The 18176-nt window shown below is 31.1% G+C and overlaps 2 protein-coding genes across 10 annotated transcripts in view; one reads left to right on the forward strand and one right to left on the reverse strand.

Moving 5' to 3' along the window:
- Nucleotides 1-7937, reverse strand: LOC106786586 (ubiquitin-like-conjugating enzyme ATG10). 3 transcript variants are annotated; one of them, XM_014748144.1, is made up of 6 exons: nucleotides 7853-7937; nucleotides 5174-5283; nucleotides 4384-4606; nucleotides 3431-3599; nucleotides 3103-3292; nucleotides 1-204 (listed from the first exon to the last, which is right to left on the reverse strand). In XM_014748144.1, the coding sequence occupies exons 2-5, from the start codon at nucleotides 5279-5281 to the stop codon at nucleotides 3196-3198; spliced, it is 597 nt and encodes a 198-aa protein (XP_014603630.1). In that variant the 5' UTR covers nucleotides 5282-5283; nucleotides 7853-7937; the 3' UTR covers nucleotides 1-204; nucleotides 3103-3195. The 3 variants fall into 3 exon arrangements, 2 of the variants coding, with proteins under 2 accessions (XP_014603630.1, XP_014603638.1); XM_014748152.1 differs by lacking the exon at nucleotides 7853-7937 and adding an exon at nucleotides 5534-6002; XR_001381668.1 differs by lacking the exons at nucleotides 3103-3292; nucleotides 3431-3599; nucleotides 4384-4606; nucleotides 5174-5283; nucleotides 7853-7937 and adding an exon at nucleotides 2391-2730.
- LOC106786558 (single-stranded DNA-binding protein 3) overlaps nucleotides 6655-18176 on the forward strand; it is a 22874-nt gene continuing 11352 nt past the window's right edge. The window contains exons 1-13 of one of the 7 annotated variants that reach the window (XM_014748111.1): nucleotides 6655-8277; nucleotides 9167-9239; nucleotides 9320-9381; nucleotides 9489-9573; nucleotides 9694-9735; nucleotides 9849-9935; nucleotides 12701-12808; nucleotides 13312-13386; nucleotides 13485-13533; nucleotides 14554-14583; nucleotides 16626-16831; nucleotides 16961-17143; nucleotides 17515-17715. In XM_014748111.1, coding sequence (XP_014603597.1) covers nucleotides 8222-8277; nucleotides 9167-9239; nucleotides 9320-9381; nucleotides 9489-9573; nucleotides 9694-9735; nucleotides 9849-9935; nucleotides 12701-12808; nucleotides 13312-13386; nucleotides 13485-13533; nucleotides 14554-14583; nucleotides 16626-16831; nucleotides 16961-17143; nucleotides 17515-17715 — 1257 coding nt within the window. In that variant the 5' untranslated portion in view covers nucleotides 6655-8221. The remainder of the gene's footprint in view (nucleotides 8278-9166; nucleotides 9240-9319; nucleotides 9382-9488; nucleotides 9574-9693; nucleotides 9736-9848; nucleotides 9936-12700; nucleotides 12809-13311; nucleotides 13387-13484; nucleotides 13534-14553; nucleotides 14584-16625; nucleotides 16832-16960; nucleotides 17144-17514; nucleotides 17716-18176) is intronic. The other 6 variants (XM_014748131.1, XM_014748078.1, XM_014748087.1 and 3 more) reach the window with 6 other exon arrangements.

Here is an 18176-nt window from a genome sequence, read left to right on the forward strand (position 1 = left end):
TTTCTCTCCTTCTCTCTCTCTCTCTCTCTCTCCCCCAAGTTCTTCTTCCGCTTTGAACTTCCCACCTAGGGAGCCGGATCAACGCGTCGATCAACGAGCCGATGATCGACCACTAGGCAAACGGTAACAGCAAGCGTTCGTTCAAAAAGACTACCTCGAATGATCTCTTTGCGAAATGACTATCTTCCTCCTTCCTTTTGTTATCTGAAAGAGCAAAATAATTATATTGTGGTATTAGAATAGGAAATTACATTATTCTTACGTTATCCAAGTTGGATTGAGGATTCTGACAATTGATCAATGTATTCCTATCATTGTCAATTTGATTCTTAGAATAGAATACACGATTTGACTAATTTTAACGAGGCTTAATTATAATTCTTCTTTCCTTTTAATAAGGATTCAGAATCAGTTGTAGAGAATCGTACTCTAATCTTCCACAATGATACACGAAAAAATAGACTATTTGAGAAGATTGAAACGCAGCAGCTCATCGAAGATGATCATCGGAACTACGAAACAGAGCCGGTCACGGAAAGCGGGTCAAGGCCTGCCCATCTTGCTTATTACTACACCTACTTTTCATCAAGTTATATATTTACGAGAGAAAGAGAGAGAGAGAGAGAGAGAGAGAGAGAAATAGCAACGACGGGTCCCTCTTACTGGTACAGTGATGCAATTTGAATCTATTATCTCTTGACTCTCTTGTAGATCCGATTAGTCCGAGGAAGTACGTCCTTTTTTGTCGGAACGCTCGTTAAAAATTTTAAACTATTTAAATCGCCACCGATCCGTCAATGTCCGCTATTTATCTAACTTTCTCACGATCCTCTACAACGTGATATTGAAACTAATTTTATTAATTAAATATTAATTGCCATTTATACGAAATGTGCATCAATTTTCCTATATCCGATTATACTAATAAATTATTTCTGTTTTTTACTTATAAAGACTTTTAGTTTTACGATCAATAAAAATTAACATATACAGTCTCGAACACAAGTAATTGATTTAGATAATCGCTTAAAGAACTTTTATATCATTTTGTATATAGACACACAATTTTTAAAGCGAACATATCTCATGAAATATATTTTTAACGATACTAATCGTTTACAAATAGGAGTTATATATAACGATGAAACGATAACCTCGTTAATAAATAGAAACAAATCATTTCTTTCTTTCGTTTAATATGATAATGTGAATATTATTTATAAATTAATCTTTTATCTATCTATTTTTCATTTGGATCTATCCTTAAAAACATTAATGACGTTCGTTACGAATGACGTTGATGAAGAGAAAAACAAAGAAAAATGAAAAAAAAATCAAAGAAAAATGTGTTACATAAGATCACAAGAGGATAGATCGTAGCAACTGTTATATTCCTTGATGATAACCTTCGCCTATTACACGGGGGAGTTATTTCGCACGGCATTTAATTAATCTCCGAGAAGAGCTGCATCGATGATGCTCTCGTGTGTGTCGCCTATCGAAGATGTTTTATGAGAGAGAAAAAGAAAGACATAAAATTATGATAGAAGCAATGATGAGTAGAAAAGAAAATTAATAATAAAAATAAGAAAGATGAAGAATGACTAGTAGTACGAGGCAATGATTATTACAAATGGACGAATAAGTCTACGTGCATAGTCGAATACGCGTTTACAAACGTAAGTACGTGGAGAATTAATGAACAAAAGCTAACGCGCGAAGTACATCGTTGATGATAGGTCATCACGCAGAGAACTCGTTCGTGATTATCTATTCGTAGATAGACAAACTTCTTCTAATCTTCAAATCTGAATATGTAAATACTTCCATTATTTCTCCATGTTCGATCAAAATCGAGAATTTTTATATATTTATAATCATCCGATCGGTGCTATAATGTACCAAAATAAGAAAGAAAATATCCGTTACCAGTTATACGTTTTCTTTTTTTGCTTTTTCAACGATCTATCGATTGTCAAACTGATTAAAAAAACAATTATAGAATAAGTCTAAGTTAACGATGAAAATACTGTTCGCGAACATGCCAAAAATCTGTCACCGAATGAATTGCATTCGTTCAGGTTGAGTTTCGTCGAGCATTCGGCGAGTCAGACGCAACAAGTAGACTCGCAATTTTTTAGGAACGCTCGAGGATCACACTGGAAATAGTAAATAGTTATTCTTAGAGATAGATTAAAATGATCTAAAAAAATGTCAATAGCTCGATAATCGTAAACTAATGAGAGTAGAAATCGTAATGATAAAACAACAGTGATAGGACGATAGATGTTAAAGTACGATTGTTTGTTCTGTATCGATTTCCATGAGTACGTACATTGAATAGGTACGATCATTCGATTTTTAACATGTCGATAAATAAATATACATACGCTAGATAGAGTCCTCCTTGAAATTCGTTCTTTTCTTTTACCAACGGGTCGTAGAAATTGCGAAAAAAGAGAAGAAAAAGAATTCGTTCTTACAAAAATATATGCGAAAAAAGAAAGAAAAAAAAAGAAATAAATAAATTCACAATAATTGCATTTTATATATTTTCACAAGGACACAGTAGTTGTGTCACGACATCAGATACGAGCCAATAGTAAAACCGACGTCGTGGTGGTAACTATCGTAAACGAGAATCACGTTTCTACGCGATGACGATCGCGAGACTGTGCAACGCGCCTTCGTTCGAGCTCGAGGTTCGATCCGCGAGTTCGAAAAGCGCGCGGAAAGTAGTGGGAGGTGCTATTGCTGATACCCGACGCGATCCTACGAATCTCTCCCTTTCGACAGTTGCTTTTAATTCTTTTTAATAACATCTACTAAAGAGAATAATTGTTCACCTTCAAAAATACGTACATTCAGTTTTAGTATATTTTAATCATTTACGCATAGTTTATGTACAGAAAAATAATTGCGCTTTTTTCTTATATCTTATTCGCTTTCCAAATCAATTAATATAATACAAATTTGCATAACAGAAGATAAAATTTAACAAACATATCTGTAATTTGTTATGAAAAATGATTATTTGTTATATTTCTTCTCTTTTTTTAAATATCAAATTAAAGAGATGACAACAAATATTGGTATAGTTACGGTAGAAGTATGAGAATGCAAGTTGATACGGGATCATGTCCATTCCGCAGAATCAAGTAATAGTCATTGTGAGGTTTATTCGTGTGCATCTTGTTATGTTTCCAGAGTCAATTTGTGATACTCTTGGCTTAAATCGAGACGTAGGGCCGCTGGTGCAACGAAGCTTAACCAGCTAACCAATTTGTTTTTGCTAAAATGGAATATCAAATAACCAGTTAATTTGATAATTAAGTTGTACAAACCGTATTAACAACTGCGAAGTAATTTGTGAGGAAAACGAAACAAGGTCGTATGTCAATCCCTTTTCATTTGGCTCTTCCTCCCTCACCTCGTATGTGTATGCTGCAGAAGCTCATGCGACATGCATGGATGTAACTGCAGGTACGGTGTACCGAGAATTGGATGAATCACTTGCGACAACTCCGAGTAATTTAAAGCAGAACCATTAATAAGTCCTTGAGCTTCTTCGACACTTATTCGATTGATCCCGGGAAAATCTGTAGACAATGAAAAGTTTCGAAATAATACTGGTATTCCACTGTTGACATATTTATTCATCCATTAAAAAAATATTCTAAAGCATTATTTCTGAAGGTTACTCATATTATTTATTCTTTAGAACGGAACTAAATTAATCCTATAGACAATGAAATGGTGATCTAGTTTTGAAATAGCGCCATATTCCGTACGAATTTCACACATCGGAATTGAATTTTAATACTCGTTGAATTATAAATCTAAGAAGTTCTTTTTTTAACAATGATATCGAGAACTAACCCTTTTTTGTTTCCTATTTCTCGCCCTTCAGGATTGTCATATATTCAACGTTATCTACTTTTTCGCCTATAGTCGAAAGAAGTAGCCGACAATAGAAGGAACAATGCGGCATTATAATCGTCTTTTTCACAGATTAAGGTCTAGTGACGATAAAACTTTACCCTACAATAGAATTTCCTCCGTATTTCTATTTTCAAGTAGTTTCATCATGATTACGTATAGAACTTGTGTTAATTTTTTTTAATGCCACTAACACTCGACAATTCTACACGTTCTACTAGAATCATGAATATTCAAGGACTTTAACGATATATTTCATATTATTAGGAAACCTAATCGATGTGAATTAAACAAACAATTGTTAAATCTTCATAATTGTATAAGTAGATCGAATTATTTTATTATTCTAATTTCAATTATGAAGATACGTACCTATATCTATTCGCCAAATTATATAGAAAAAGAAGAGCTTAATGATCGTAGATTAATTGCAATTTAGATCACCTGATTTCCATCCATTAAAATAAAGTACTGGCACGCTATAGCTCATAGACCATAAAATGTGATGTTCTAGAATTAAAGGTCTTTCATTTGTAAATGAAGCTTCGTATGGATCTTCGCAAAGTTTGTCACTCCAATCTTCGACGTAAGTAGAATTTTCTATGTCCAATTCATCTCGAATAAAGTGCTTTTTTTGTCGTATCAAGTATGCTTGTGTAGGTACTTTCTAAAAAAAATATATATTATAAAAATCCATATTAAAAATTATTCTGAAAAATAAATTAGTATTATAAAAAAGGTATATCTAGTATTATTTTTTAAATTCAAAAATTTAAACTTAGTCGATATGTTTTACATAGTTCACTGATTATGTGATAGATCGCGCAACGTTCTTGTTACAACTGAAACCATAGTCGATAAAACAGAACTTCATCAATAATTTTAATAAAAATTGTTTATTTTAAACTTCTTATTTATCATGTGGTATATACAAATATTATGAACGTTGATTATAATAATCATTCATAATTTTTTAAATGATCATTTTCACGTTTTATCACAATCATGTTCTGTTTTACCGAATGGTGTAATCTCTCGAAAAAGTAAAAAAAAAATAGTTTACAGAAATATATTTTTCGCGTATAATATATTTTTAATTATTAATGAAAAAAAATTTGTAAAAACTGTTGTAATAAGTGTGTTTCAACAACAAAAATAAATATATATTTTCATATATATATATGCACATATACAAACATATGAATTAGGTAATTGATTAATTAAATATATTTACTTTATCACCGCATAATTGCCATCCATCAGAAATCTGATTAGAGACTGCAATAAAACTTTCAGCATTTTCTATAAATTCATCCCATGAAATCGTACCTGGACCATCCATTACTGTAAATAAAATTAATAAACATTTTAAAAGTATATTGTAAAATGTATAAGAGTCAAATTCATAATTCGAAATATTAAATATAGTTCTCATATTGATGTTCATAAAAAGAATTTGTCAAAGTATATAAAACATATATGTAATTAAATATTCTATATAAATGAGATTAAATATTTTCTTTCTATTTAAATAAGAATATGATAATAATAAAATTATCAAATAAAAAAAAATATTTTGTAATCAATGTTATACCGGATGACGATAAGAGATCTCATCTACATATTATGTAATGGCATAATGTAAAAAGGTTCGAAATAATATTAAACATTTATTTAATTAAGTTTTATTCGTATCATATTTGTTTTCATTCCGCTTAAAATACTTATGCTATAGATATGCTAAAGAATAATTATTCAGGTTAACGTTGCAAAGAGGGAAGCGGTACACCCAAGAGAATAGCTTGTCTCCTCCCTTCTGGGTTTCTCGACGCCTCGTCAATTGTCGACTATTTCGTGTCGGGCACATCCGGTAACGTTCGGCTATAATCGGATTCTCCCACTCTTTAGCGAACACGCGCCGATAGATTTCAAGGGTGTGTGCACGCCACAGGACATTGCTCGTATATGCACTAGTCCACGTCCAATAAGATGCAGAGATGCAATCAGGGCCGTATTAACATAGATAGATATTTATACTTATTCTTAATATTACGGAAAATTATACTTTTACGCGTTCCAAAAAAAACGAACACAACTAAATCAATATTAATTATTAAAAGATATTATTATTATTCATATGGTCATATATATATATTAATTCGTAATAAATATATTTATTATAAAACAAATTTGGTTTAAATAAAATTATAGATATTTGTAAATTTATGATCAAAATTGAAAAGAAGAGTAAATAAAATATAAGAAGTAGTTTTATGCTTATTATACTTGTTGAATTTTAAAGAAAATCTTTATGGAAGCTAAAAGGCTCTTACAATTAGTACTGTTATTATAGCGTTTAAGAATGTATAATACTTTACCAGAGAGATCACAAACATGAGAAATGATCGAATAATAAAGTACTTTAATAATATAAAATAAAATATACTTATTTTCGAATGAATGAATGAAATGAAAAAAAAACGTATAAAAGAACGCTGCTTGCGAACCTGTATTAGGTCGTTATACTTGAGACACACTTTGTTAAATTTAAAAATGTTCGTACGGCCCTGGATAAGGGACAAATAGATGCGCGCGCACCCTCCACGTTCTTTGTAAGACCAAGAGAGAGTTACGTAGAGATGTATTGTAATGAGAAGAAGAGAGAAGGTAAGAAAGAGAGAGAGAGAGACAGAGAAAGAGAAAGAGAGAGATGGGAATTAAAAGGTGGGGAGAAAATAGCGAGAGAGGGAGTAGGATCCAGGAAGGTGTATAGGTGTATATCGGCCTCGTCTTCCTCGCGTGCGAAACCGAAAGGGTAGGTAGTACACTTGTGAAGTTGTGCGCGTGTTACACGCCGTTAGAGTTCAATTCCTCTTTCTGCGCATACGTGTTATCCTGATATTACCTTTCGTCCTTGTTCGTGTGATAACGCGCGTATGCAACGATAGGGCCTTGGAATATTAGATTTTTTCAATAACGCATGTAGTCAATTTCAAGTAAGTGTAGGGTAAAATAAGGGACGACAAAGAAGAACTCATAGAGAAAAATTCGTAAACTAGCGTGTATGTTGGCGGCAACAGCGCGATAGTAACGATAATAACGACGAAGAGACGACGATCGCGGCGACGTCAACGGACAACGACGATAATACAACGTTAAATCGGTGTGAGCGCGCGCGCGCGCGCTTGCCTCTCCTTTGTTAGTATATGTGTATTACCTGTGCTTGCTTGCTTGCGCGTGCTCTTCTAGAAACGCGTGCACGTGTATGTGCGTTAGAGTTGACTGATAGGTACGCATGAGGTGAGGTGAGGTAAAGTGTGGTGAAGTGAGGTGAAGTGAGGTGAGGTGTGCTGAGGCGAGAGGCATATCGAAGGGAAAAGAGCGAAGAGAGTGAAGTGACCAAACCTGCAACGACGACGACGACGACAACTTTACTATCGTTGCGCTGTGTGCCAAGAAGAGAGAGAGAGAGAGAAAGAAAATAAAAGAGAGAGAGAGAGAGAGAGAGACGCGCCACGATTTCCATTGGGGAAGGAAAAGCCTTGAAAAGAAAGCGTGTGAGCGAGAGAAGGCGATAGAAAAGCATTGTAAAGCAATCAAAAGGTGAAACCCGAGAGCTGGACCCTTCGAGTTCGACGAGTAACGGAACCAACAGCTGAATAAGAACTATACAATAAAAGACTAAATTTGACGATAAAAGTGTGTAAAAAAGAAAACAACATATGAAAAAAGGAATACTAATATGAGGATGCGCGTTGGGAACGGCGCGGCTCTGTTCTTTCTACAATTCGTTGTCGTACCATGAGGCAAAGCGTCTGCGCCTCGATCGTTTAGTTGTAAAACGCAGTCAGAGACGCCAACGATAAAGAAAAATAAGTAACACGAAGAGAAGAAAATTCCCTGAAAAGCTTACCGATACCTGCTGCGCTTGTTATTCTTCTTTTTCTTCTTCGTTACGTCCTTCCGTTTATCATACGCGCGACTTTTTCTTCTTTTATTTCCTTTTAGAATCTTACCTCTCTTTCTTTTCTTAGTCCCTTCCCCCACTCTGTGCCCATTTTCACGGAGATACGAAGGTAGCCAAGAGCGCGTCCGCTTCCTCCTCTTCCTCTCCTCTTTCCCTTCCCTTTCTTCTCCCACCTCTCTTTCTCTTTTTCTCTCCCCTTCCGCCACACTTCTCTTCCTCCTGTTCGTTCGTACGATACCTGCAGCAGACAGACATTGCTCACTTCTCGACTTGACGACGGTACTGTGTTTATGCTGGAAGGATTGGCAAATCACGATGTACACGAAGACAAAGGGGTCCAGCGTACCATCGGATGCTCAAGCCAGAGAAAAGTACGTATTTTTACCTAATCGAAGTTCATCTTTTCATCGCATTATTTGTGCCGATTGATCGACGAGTGACTCCATTTTTCCTTTTTTTTCTCCCTCTCTTTCTCCTTCCCTCTCTCTCTTTCTCTCTTTCTCTCTTTATTTGTCTCTCTCTCTTTCTTACTTTGTAACATCGTGCGATACTTTAAAACATGTGCATCGACCGGTCCGTCAGATTTCATAGAAATTATTGAAATTCTACAGTAGTAATTGATGTTTTTAACTTTAAAGATCATCTCTTAATGGCTGACTTCGGAACTTTACAATATTTGAACGCATAATATAATTTTACAACGTTCATCTCAATTATATAGTTTTTCATGATTGTTTAGAAACGTATTGTTAAATTAGATCAATAATTAGAGCTTTAAATGTTAAATGGAAACTGTAGAAAGTTTTTGTTTTCATTAGTTCGTAGGTATAAGTATAGCGTGCCGTCCGTGTTGATAGGTATTTAGTTAAGATTTCGCCGTATAACCTGCTTTCACGCGGTCTTCAATGTACGCTGTCATTGAATAGAGTCGTTTGATTGGCAGAGAACTTTAATTTCGAACGCCATATTTGCATCTTTCGTTAAAGAAATGGTTTATACTCTTTTGTGGTTATGTGTTAGTAACAAAAATTTTTAACAGTTATTAATTTAATTAATTATTATTATTATGAATAAGTAATGATTGTTTATATATAAGAATTAAATGAATTTTAGTCATTTGTAATCTTGAAATTATACTTTTCATTTATACATATAATTTATGTGAATGCCTTCTCACAACATACACAATATTTAAGATAGATATTTTCTATGGGATAATTTGTTTTATTGTAAAATTAATTAACATTATTGTTCTTTTAGATTAGCTTTGTACGTATACGAGTACCTTCTTCATGTTGGCGCACAAAAAGCAGCACAAACATTTTTATCAGAGGTAAGAGAGATGGTTTAGATATATTCTACTTTCTTGTATCAAATATATACAAGTATTAATTATATTTTATCAATATGTAGATTCGATGGGAGAAAAATATAACGCTTGGAGAACCACCTGGGTTTCTGCATTCATGGTGGTGGTAAGTTTATTCAAATTTAAAATTTGACATAAATCAGATATTTGAAACATTCATTGCGATGTTAAAAAATGTTTCATTTGTATATAATTTATATAATATTTTCTTAGTGTCTTTTGGGATCTATACTGTGCTGCACCTGAACGACGAGACTCATGTGAACATAGTAGTGAGGCCAAAGCTTTTCATGATTATGTAAGTAATTTTAACATATCTTTTAAATGTTTTGTATATTTATTTAGTAAATATTTTTATGTGATAACATTTTTCAACATCTTATATAATAAAATAATACGATAAATTTCATTATCGTAGGGATTTGTAAACAGTGGATATGGTGTTAATGGGATTGCACATGTGAGTGTTTAATTATGTCTATTTATATAGTTATTTATTTTATATATAAATAATTAAATATATTTTTATTAAATAAATATTCCTTGACGATCTATAACTAAAAATTCTTGCAGAATGCTGGCCCAGCGCCATCCCCAATTGGGCAGATGCCACCAAATGATGGTATGCCTGGCGGTCCAATGCCTCCAGCATTTTTCCCTGTAAGTTTTTGCTTCTTTAAACTAATAATCTTGTAAGTCTACTTGTAATTATAGTATACTTTCATGTTGAAAGTTTTAATTCGAAAGTACAAGTGGTAATATATTATATACATTCGCGAGAATAATAATAATCGTGTGAATATTTTATAGGAATAATGCGATAAAAGATACATTATTAATTATGTATTTTCTTATATTTTACAAAGAGTATTAAGTATTAACTAAGATATATAAACGACAACATGTAAATAATTTGTCATTTACCATTATTATGTTTAACATACATATTCATTCATTACATTTACACAAACACACATAAGTGTAGTCATACTATATCCCTTAGCTCTTTTGCTACGATGCACGTAATCACATCTTGCTCACGTACATGTATCTGTGTGTGCGTGCGCTCATATCGTCATCGTTGAATTGTATATTTAAGAGACAAAAATAAGGAGATTAGTAACGTTAACGGTTCATCAAATAACGATTTATTCAATTTCTTAGGGGCATGTTTGCAGTTTTTACAGAAAAGTAAAAAATGAAGACTATTTGTGTCGATAATTAAATAGTTCAATTATATTATATTATCAAAAGTCAATAGGATAATATAATTATTTAAATATCAAGCAAAGGTATTACTTGGATATATAATTGAATTAAAAAATATTATGAAAATATATTGAAAATGATAAATATAAATTTTATACAATTAAAAAATACGTGTAACAATATACAGATAGAATTGAAATTTTCTTTTTAAGATTTTGTACATAATCATTTGTCAAATGAACATATACGAGAAAACTTTAATAGTTAGGAAAAATGAAGAAAGATCATATTTGAAAGAAAAATGCATATCTTAATATGATACTCTTGTCATATATACTTTTTATGTTATATGTTCGTTTTAATACACAAACGTATAATGAAATAATATTCTTGTTATGCTTTGTTACACTGTATTTACATATATATTTCCTTTTCTCTTTGCTATGTATTTAACTATTGTATGTGCGTTCTTGTTCTAACTTTTCTATCTTGTTTCTTTAGTGAATAACACAAATCTAGACATTCTCCACACAGACAAGGGTTATATAAGTGTTAGAATAGTACTAGCTCGAAAATCCCAATATAGTATACACATAAACTCGATTGAGTGTTAGACCTTGTGCTGATATTATTTTTTTCGAAGTTTCTTTTTCTACTACTTCATAAAATTTCAAATTTTTCTACAGGACGATTGATAAAATATACGTGCATATATTTTAATTGTTTTTTTAAAAAAAGGGCTATCAGTACATTGATCAAATATTTCTAGAATCTCTATAATATGTGTATATGCTATGTGTATATATGTATGTAATATTCATGTTTTTCCTATTTAACAAATGTTACTGTGGCCTTTGCGCATTGTGCTAAATGTTTATTTTACAAACTTTAAAAGAGAGAGATATAAATATATATTTTATACGATAATAATTAAAAAAAGCAAATCAAGTGCATTGTGTTAATTTGATTTAGTCAGCCAAGGATATTCTCATACTAAGGAAATATAATTTATAAATTTCCTTATATAGTAGTTTAACATTTTTCTATGTGATACAAAATGGTACAGTCTCCTGAAATATTGCTATAAATTTTAACCTTATATTTAAAGAATGGAACCGATACAATTTTATTGACCATCTTAAAAATTAAGCTTTATGTATATACATATTAATATACACGTATGAATATACATCTGTACATATGTATATATGCATATTATATACACGTGAAAAAAAAGACAAATATAGTTATGCGTATGTTGCTCGTTCAAATCTTTATTATCTTTGTGTTCAATTATTCTTACGTGGGACGACTTTAAATTTATAAATATGAGAAAAATTACTTCGTTGAAAAAGTTGCAAAAGAAAGCTATATAATTTATGGATTCATGATAATTTGTTCAAAAAGAACCTATGTCTGTTAGGAAATAAAAATTGTAATTATTTTTTAACAAAGGATAATTATCTGTGACGTACAATGTATAATATAAGGTGGTTGTCTTTCAGATCTGTTGTATTATGTTGTTTAAATATTATTATTATATTATTATTAAGCAATGTTGTGCATGTTTATAGAAATTTAAGTTTCATTTCATTTTCATTCCATCAATTTATGGAGCTATGCTATTATGCTTTCATTTCATACATTATTATTGCTTTGCATTTTTATTTGTTTTAGTTTATCTTTTCCTTTTTTATTTGATTTTATATACATATTTATTATTTTCATAAAGTTCCCTTTTTTCTCTCTTTTAATTATTTTTTTTTAGTATATACATTTAGTTGGATATATTTTTTTTTTTAATTATTTTTAATGGAATCTATATATGAATTATATAGCTTTTTTTTATCAAGAGAATTATCTTTTTTAAAATAATTTGAACAATTTCGAAATATTCTATAAATAATAAAAAACAGAACAATCAATTATTCCAGTTCTTAGAAATAATAATAAAGCAAATAAATATATTGCTTCATATTGTTTATATTATACATTACAATATGAAATGTGATAAGAAATGTACATACAACAGAATGAAATCCTATTTATTGAAAGATTACTATGTAGAGTTCTTTGTTCGTTAAATAACAATCAACGTATTTGTAAAATGTTGAAGAATATTTAGTATTAACACGATCATCCCTGAGCCTTCTAGTTTAGCTGTTGCCTGGATCGCAGTGTTGCTACATGTCTGTCGTTTGCGTTGCTTGTTGCAGAACAACTCGACAATGCGACCATCTCCGCCCACACACCCCTCATCACAGCCATCCCCCCAGCACCCCCAGCCACCCCCGCCCCCACACTCGCAGATGATGTCCACTCAGGTAAGCGCCATTCAACCAACACACACTCTCACTCATGAAGGATTACTTGTTCCACACTCATGACACTATATCATTGTATACTCCAAATCATTTATTTAATGTCATTGTCTCTTCCTTTCAATGTTATTTTCATCGTCTAATTATTTTTGTATCAACATGTTTATTTGTTATTAATGAAAGAGTTATCTGAACTAATATTAATGGAATACAAAAGAAAAATCAATCTTCTATCTAGGAGTTGTTAAATCAACAATGTATAATATTATTACACTATTAATAACATATTACTTCTCAGGTAAGAGTACTGCTAATTGTTATTTCTTTAAAAAGAAAAACAGTAATTATAATTGGATATGGTTAATTTTACATAATTTATTTACAACCTATTGTTCACTCTATAGATTGCATTTTGATAATGACAAATTATTCAATTATGTTTGTATACACATAAGTTTGTTATGAGACTTTTTATTAAATTCACAGTGACTTGTTCCTTGTTACAGTTTATGGGCCCAAGGTATCCCGCCGGTCCACGTCCAGGAGTTCGTATGCCACAAATGGGAAATGATTTTAATGGGGTGAGTTTGATTATTTCTATGTAGTATATTAGATATTATAATATATTGATTATAAATTTTATATATATTCATTTTTTTTTTTTTTCTAATTATTTTAGCCACCTGGACAACCAATGATGCCAAATAGTATGGATCCTACTAGGCAAGGTAAGAATTGATTTATAATATATACATTAGTATTATGTATCTTTTTTTCTGGCATTGACAAGTGTTGCGAGAGGAGAATGGCATAGACGCATGCGTACCAAAAACCACACAGCAATAAATAAATAAGTAATTTTAAAATTGGATTGGATTGCTGTGATGTGGAGTGGATTGGTTTTTGAATTGTCTAATTATAAACAGTGGTGTAGTTATCATTTCTTTGCTTATTATTCATTATTTATTTTAGTTTTTTTAAATATCTCTTAATTTATATTTATAATACTAGGTGTAGAAATTAATTCGGATTCTTGATATTCAATTATTTATAATTCTGGTTTATTGTTAAATGTAAATAATCGCTTGCTATTTTATAATGTTTAAATATCAACAATTAGAAGAAAAAACAATTAGAGAACAAGATGAAAAGTTTCATACAGCACTATATACCGTTTGCCTTTAAATTAAAGAAAAATGCTTCTGAAGTCGCTGAAATGATTTGTTTTGCTTTGAGTGAAGGTGCAGCAAAACATAAAACTTGTCAAAAATGGTATTAAAGATTTCGAAGCAGCGACTTTGTTCTTTTTTGATTAAGAAGATAAACCAAAGTCATAGAAAATAATAGAAACTATTTCAAAGAATAACAGATGTATGATTATTTCATAAATAAATATTAAATTTGTTTTTAAAAGGCACCGAATTAATTACTACACCTAATAGTATACTTTAATATTTGATAAATATTATATATTTTTTCATTTTTCATAAATACTTGTTATCATCAGTAATAATTCTTTTTTTAATTTTTTTTTTTTTTTTATATTCGTTAATATTGTTTGATAATAGCAGAAGTATGAAATATACGTGTATATGCATTTATTATACGATAATATACGTGCGCAGACACACATATATATTTAAGTTAAAATATTATTCTCCTACACCACTGTAGAATAACTAGGCTTTATGGCCATCAACCTGACCTTACCTACCTGCCGTACTAATGTGTGCTCTTGTGTTCCTCAGGCGAAGCTGGAGAATTTGTAGGGTGGCAAGGTAGGAAGCAACTCGGCAACCGAATCACACTCACATGACTTAGTCAAGCCTAACTTATATTTTTGTTTTCATATCCCTTTGCATTCAATTTTTTTGTTCTCACATTTTTAAAATAGAGTTGCACTAGCTTCGCACATACCTCCTCTATTAGTTTTTCTCATCCGATCTTTGCATTAAGCATGGCAATTATTATTTGAAAATATTTTAACTATGTGTAATTATTACAATATTGTATATCATACAGATTAATATATTTTTTTATTAATTTTTTGATCGCAAAGCTTTTTATCGATTCAGTCAAATAAACATGCAATGATGACATATGAAATTGTGGATCATTTCTATATTTCTTTTCAAAAGCAAATTTTGAAAACAATTTTTAATCTTTAAAATGCAATATAATATGCATATTATATTTCAACAAGTTTCTTTTTGTCTTTATTTATAAAATATAAAATTTAAAATATGCAGAATATTTTTGAGAAGGAATATTTAAATATTTATTTCTCTTATACACGAATATATACATATTTATGCACTTAACATTAATGTTAGCCGACCGAGCGCGTTACGCTTGATAGTACTCTGTCCACAACGCGTTTTTCGTTAATAACGCTAACTAGCATTCATTACTCGAAAGATAGAGAACATATAAAAATGATTGCAATGGATAAATTATATTTGATAGTAAAGTATTGCATTGCATGTAGTTTATACAAAACATTAAATTAAAAGTAGATAATAATTTTTTTTTGTAGTGTATGTGTGTGAAACGTAAATAACATAAATAACAGATCAATGACATTATGCATTTTAATTTGAAATTATAAATTAATAATGTATTTTAGTATTCTTAGTTAGTCGACCATACTATCAGTAAACGTACACTAAAATAAAAGGGAAATATTCTTTGTCGGATTTCGTTTGAGGAAGTTTTCTTCGGCTACTCTTGGGTTTAGAACATTTCTGACAATACTTGCATAGTCGTAAGCTCGGGGACAAAAATAATATACGTTTTCCTTAGTTTTATAGCATTCTAAGCGAAGGTGGTTCATCCATTCTTGAAATAGAGTATTTGTAGTTTATCTAAGAGATTAAACTAGGTTTCTAAAAATAGAAAATATTCAGAAGCAGAAAAATGACGAAGCATCGGTGCTTCGACAAACTTTAACTGAACTTATTTAATAGATTTTAGAAACAAATGTAGATGATTTCCTTATTCGGTCGGCTAAATGTTAATAAAACTAAATACGAAAGCTTTTCCTGATATTTTACAATAAAATATATTATCATTATAAGAACATAATTAATTTGTTTGCGTTTAATTGTAACATGTTACTCATGCATAAACATTTAATATTTTATTTTCATTTCTTAAATTGTGCTAGGTTTACAAAGAATTTATATGACGAGAATTCGATATATATTTTTAATATATTTCGTGATAAACTAATTACACGTCGAAAGATAATACTAATATTCGTACAACAATGAGAATCGAAATTGAAATTTTCTAGCAGGCAAAATTTTCGGTACTATAATATAATATGAAATTAGATTATATCAGCGTGTTACACTTTGGTTATTAGCATGCGCTTTTTGTGATAGTTTGTGTGGACATAATCATTGCATTAGCATGTCATCCAATTGCTTTATTATAGACTCCGGCAAAGCATGAATTTTATTTGATGTTTAAAGGCTAAATTTAGAGCTATATATTATGCTTAAATGTATTATATGATCCGTATGCAGATTGCAACAGTAAAGCTGGAACAATAATTGCAGTTCGATTAAGATCGTTTTCAATGAAAAATTATTAAGTTAAAACTTTATATAATCGAAAAAAAAAAGAAAAAAAAAGAAAAATAACTTGCGTACTGTCAGTACATGATTTGCCGGCAGTCTATAAAATCGCGAATACAGCATTAGTATTAACATAAAACTAGAAGCATATATATCTATATATATATATATACATATATATAAAATATATATAAAATAAAATAATAAAAGATTAAACTTATTTATTTTATTTTCTCTAGGGCCGCCAGGAATGAATCCTATGAACCCACGGATGAATCCACCACGAGGTATGGGTCCAATGGGACCTGGAAGTTACGGTCCTGGAATGCGAGGGCCACCTCCTAATAGTAGTTTAGGACCAGGTGGTCCAGGAGGTCCTGGTATGCCTCCTATGAGTATGGCAGGACCTGCTGGAAGACAACAATGGCAACCAAACACGTCAACGGTACATTTATTACATTCATTATTTAATATTACGTGCAATTTGTAATGCTTGTTTTTACGTGGTATCCGGATTTTGCCACAGAGTGTGTTGATATAAGCAAATAAACAAAATGTGATTTATTATGTACAGCCGATGAATTATTCGTCATCATCACCGGGTAACTATGGAGGCCCACCAGGTTCGAGTGGTCCTCCGGGACCAGGCACGCCGATTATGCCCAGTCCTCAGGATAGCAGTAATAGTGGCGGAGAAAATATGTATACCATGATGAAACCCGTACCTGGAGGAAACATGCCTGGAGTAAGCATACGAGTATGGACATGGTCGTGTTTAAGTTCTTTGAAGGAAAATAATTTCATATTAAAAAATAGAAAAATTATAAGACATTGTTGACATACCGAGAATGATTCTTTCATTAATTTGGATACGACCACTATTGTCTAACGCGGCCGCTAATTTTCTGATGTAATTCTTTTTTTTTTTCGAAAGGATATATATATTGAAGATTATTTTTATTTAAATTTCAAATCAATGATGCAACAATTCAATGATTGCAATGATGTAATTTTTTCTTTGTTTGCTATCTCTGTTATTCAGTTCGTTTTTACCTTTCATCTTTTTCCATTTCCTTCTTTTCTTTCTCTGTTCACTAATTCTTTGACATCGGGTTTTTCTTGTCTTAGGATTTTCCGATGTCTGGTGGTCCGGAAGGTGGCCCAATGGGACCTATGGGTCCTAATACAATGGGTCCAGTTTTAAATGGTGACGGTCTTGATGGAATGAAGAATAGTCCAGCTAATGGCGGACCAGGAACACCACGAGAAGACAGCGGAAGTGGAATGGGTGACTATAATCTGGGTGGTTTTGGAGGACCTGGAGAGAACGTGAGTATTAACAGATTATTTGAAAAATATTGTTAAACACGATTAATTACGCGACGCGTTAATATGGACTTGTTTATAATCCGCGATATACAAGTATCGTCCAATGGCAGAGTAATATTTTGCGAATATTAACACAGAGACATAGAGTATGGTCAAAACAGAAAAAAAAAGAAGAAAATGAAATCGTCGCTTTCACTTTTCTAATTTTGAAGAGAAACAATTTAAAAAAAAAAAAAAAAAAAAAAAAAAAAAGAATCATTATTATTGATATTTTGAGTATCGACGTCTTGTTTTTCTAGCAACTTCTTTTTCTATATTACATATTATATTACATTCGTTTTCTCTCATTGACGTTACATTCAAGCCCATATTAAAAAATTTATCTCCTTATCTAATTATTATTATTATTATTATAATTATAATTATAATTATTATTATTATTTGTTAAAATATTAACAATT

Source organism: Polistes canadensis, unplaced genomic scaffold (genome assembly GCF_001313835.1).
Source record: "Polistes canadensis isolate GaletaPanama2010 unplaced genomic scaffold, ASM131383v1 scaffold_3, whole genome shotgun sequence".
In the NCBI taxonomy this organism is placed as follows: Eukaryota; Metazoa; Arthropoda; class Insecta; order Hymenoptera; family Vespidae; genus Polistes; species Polistes canadensis.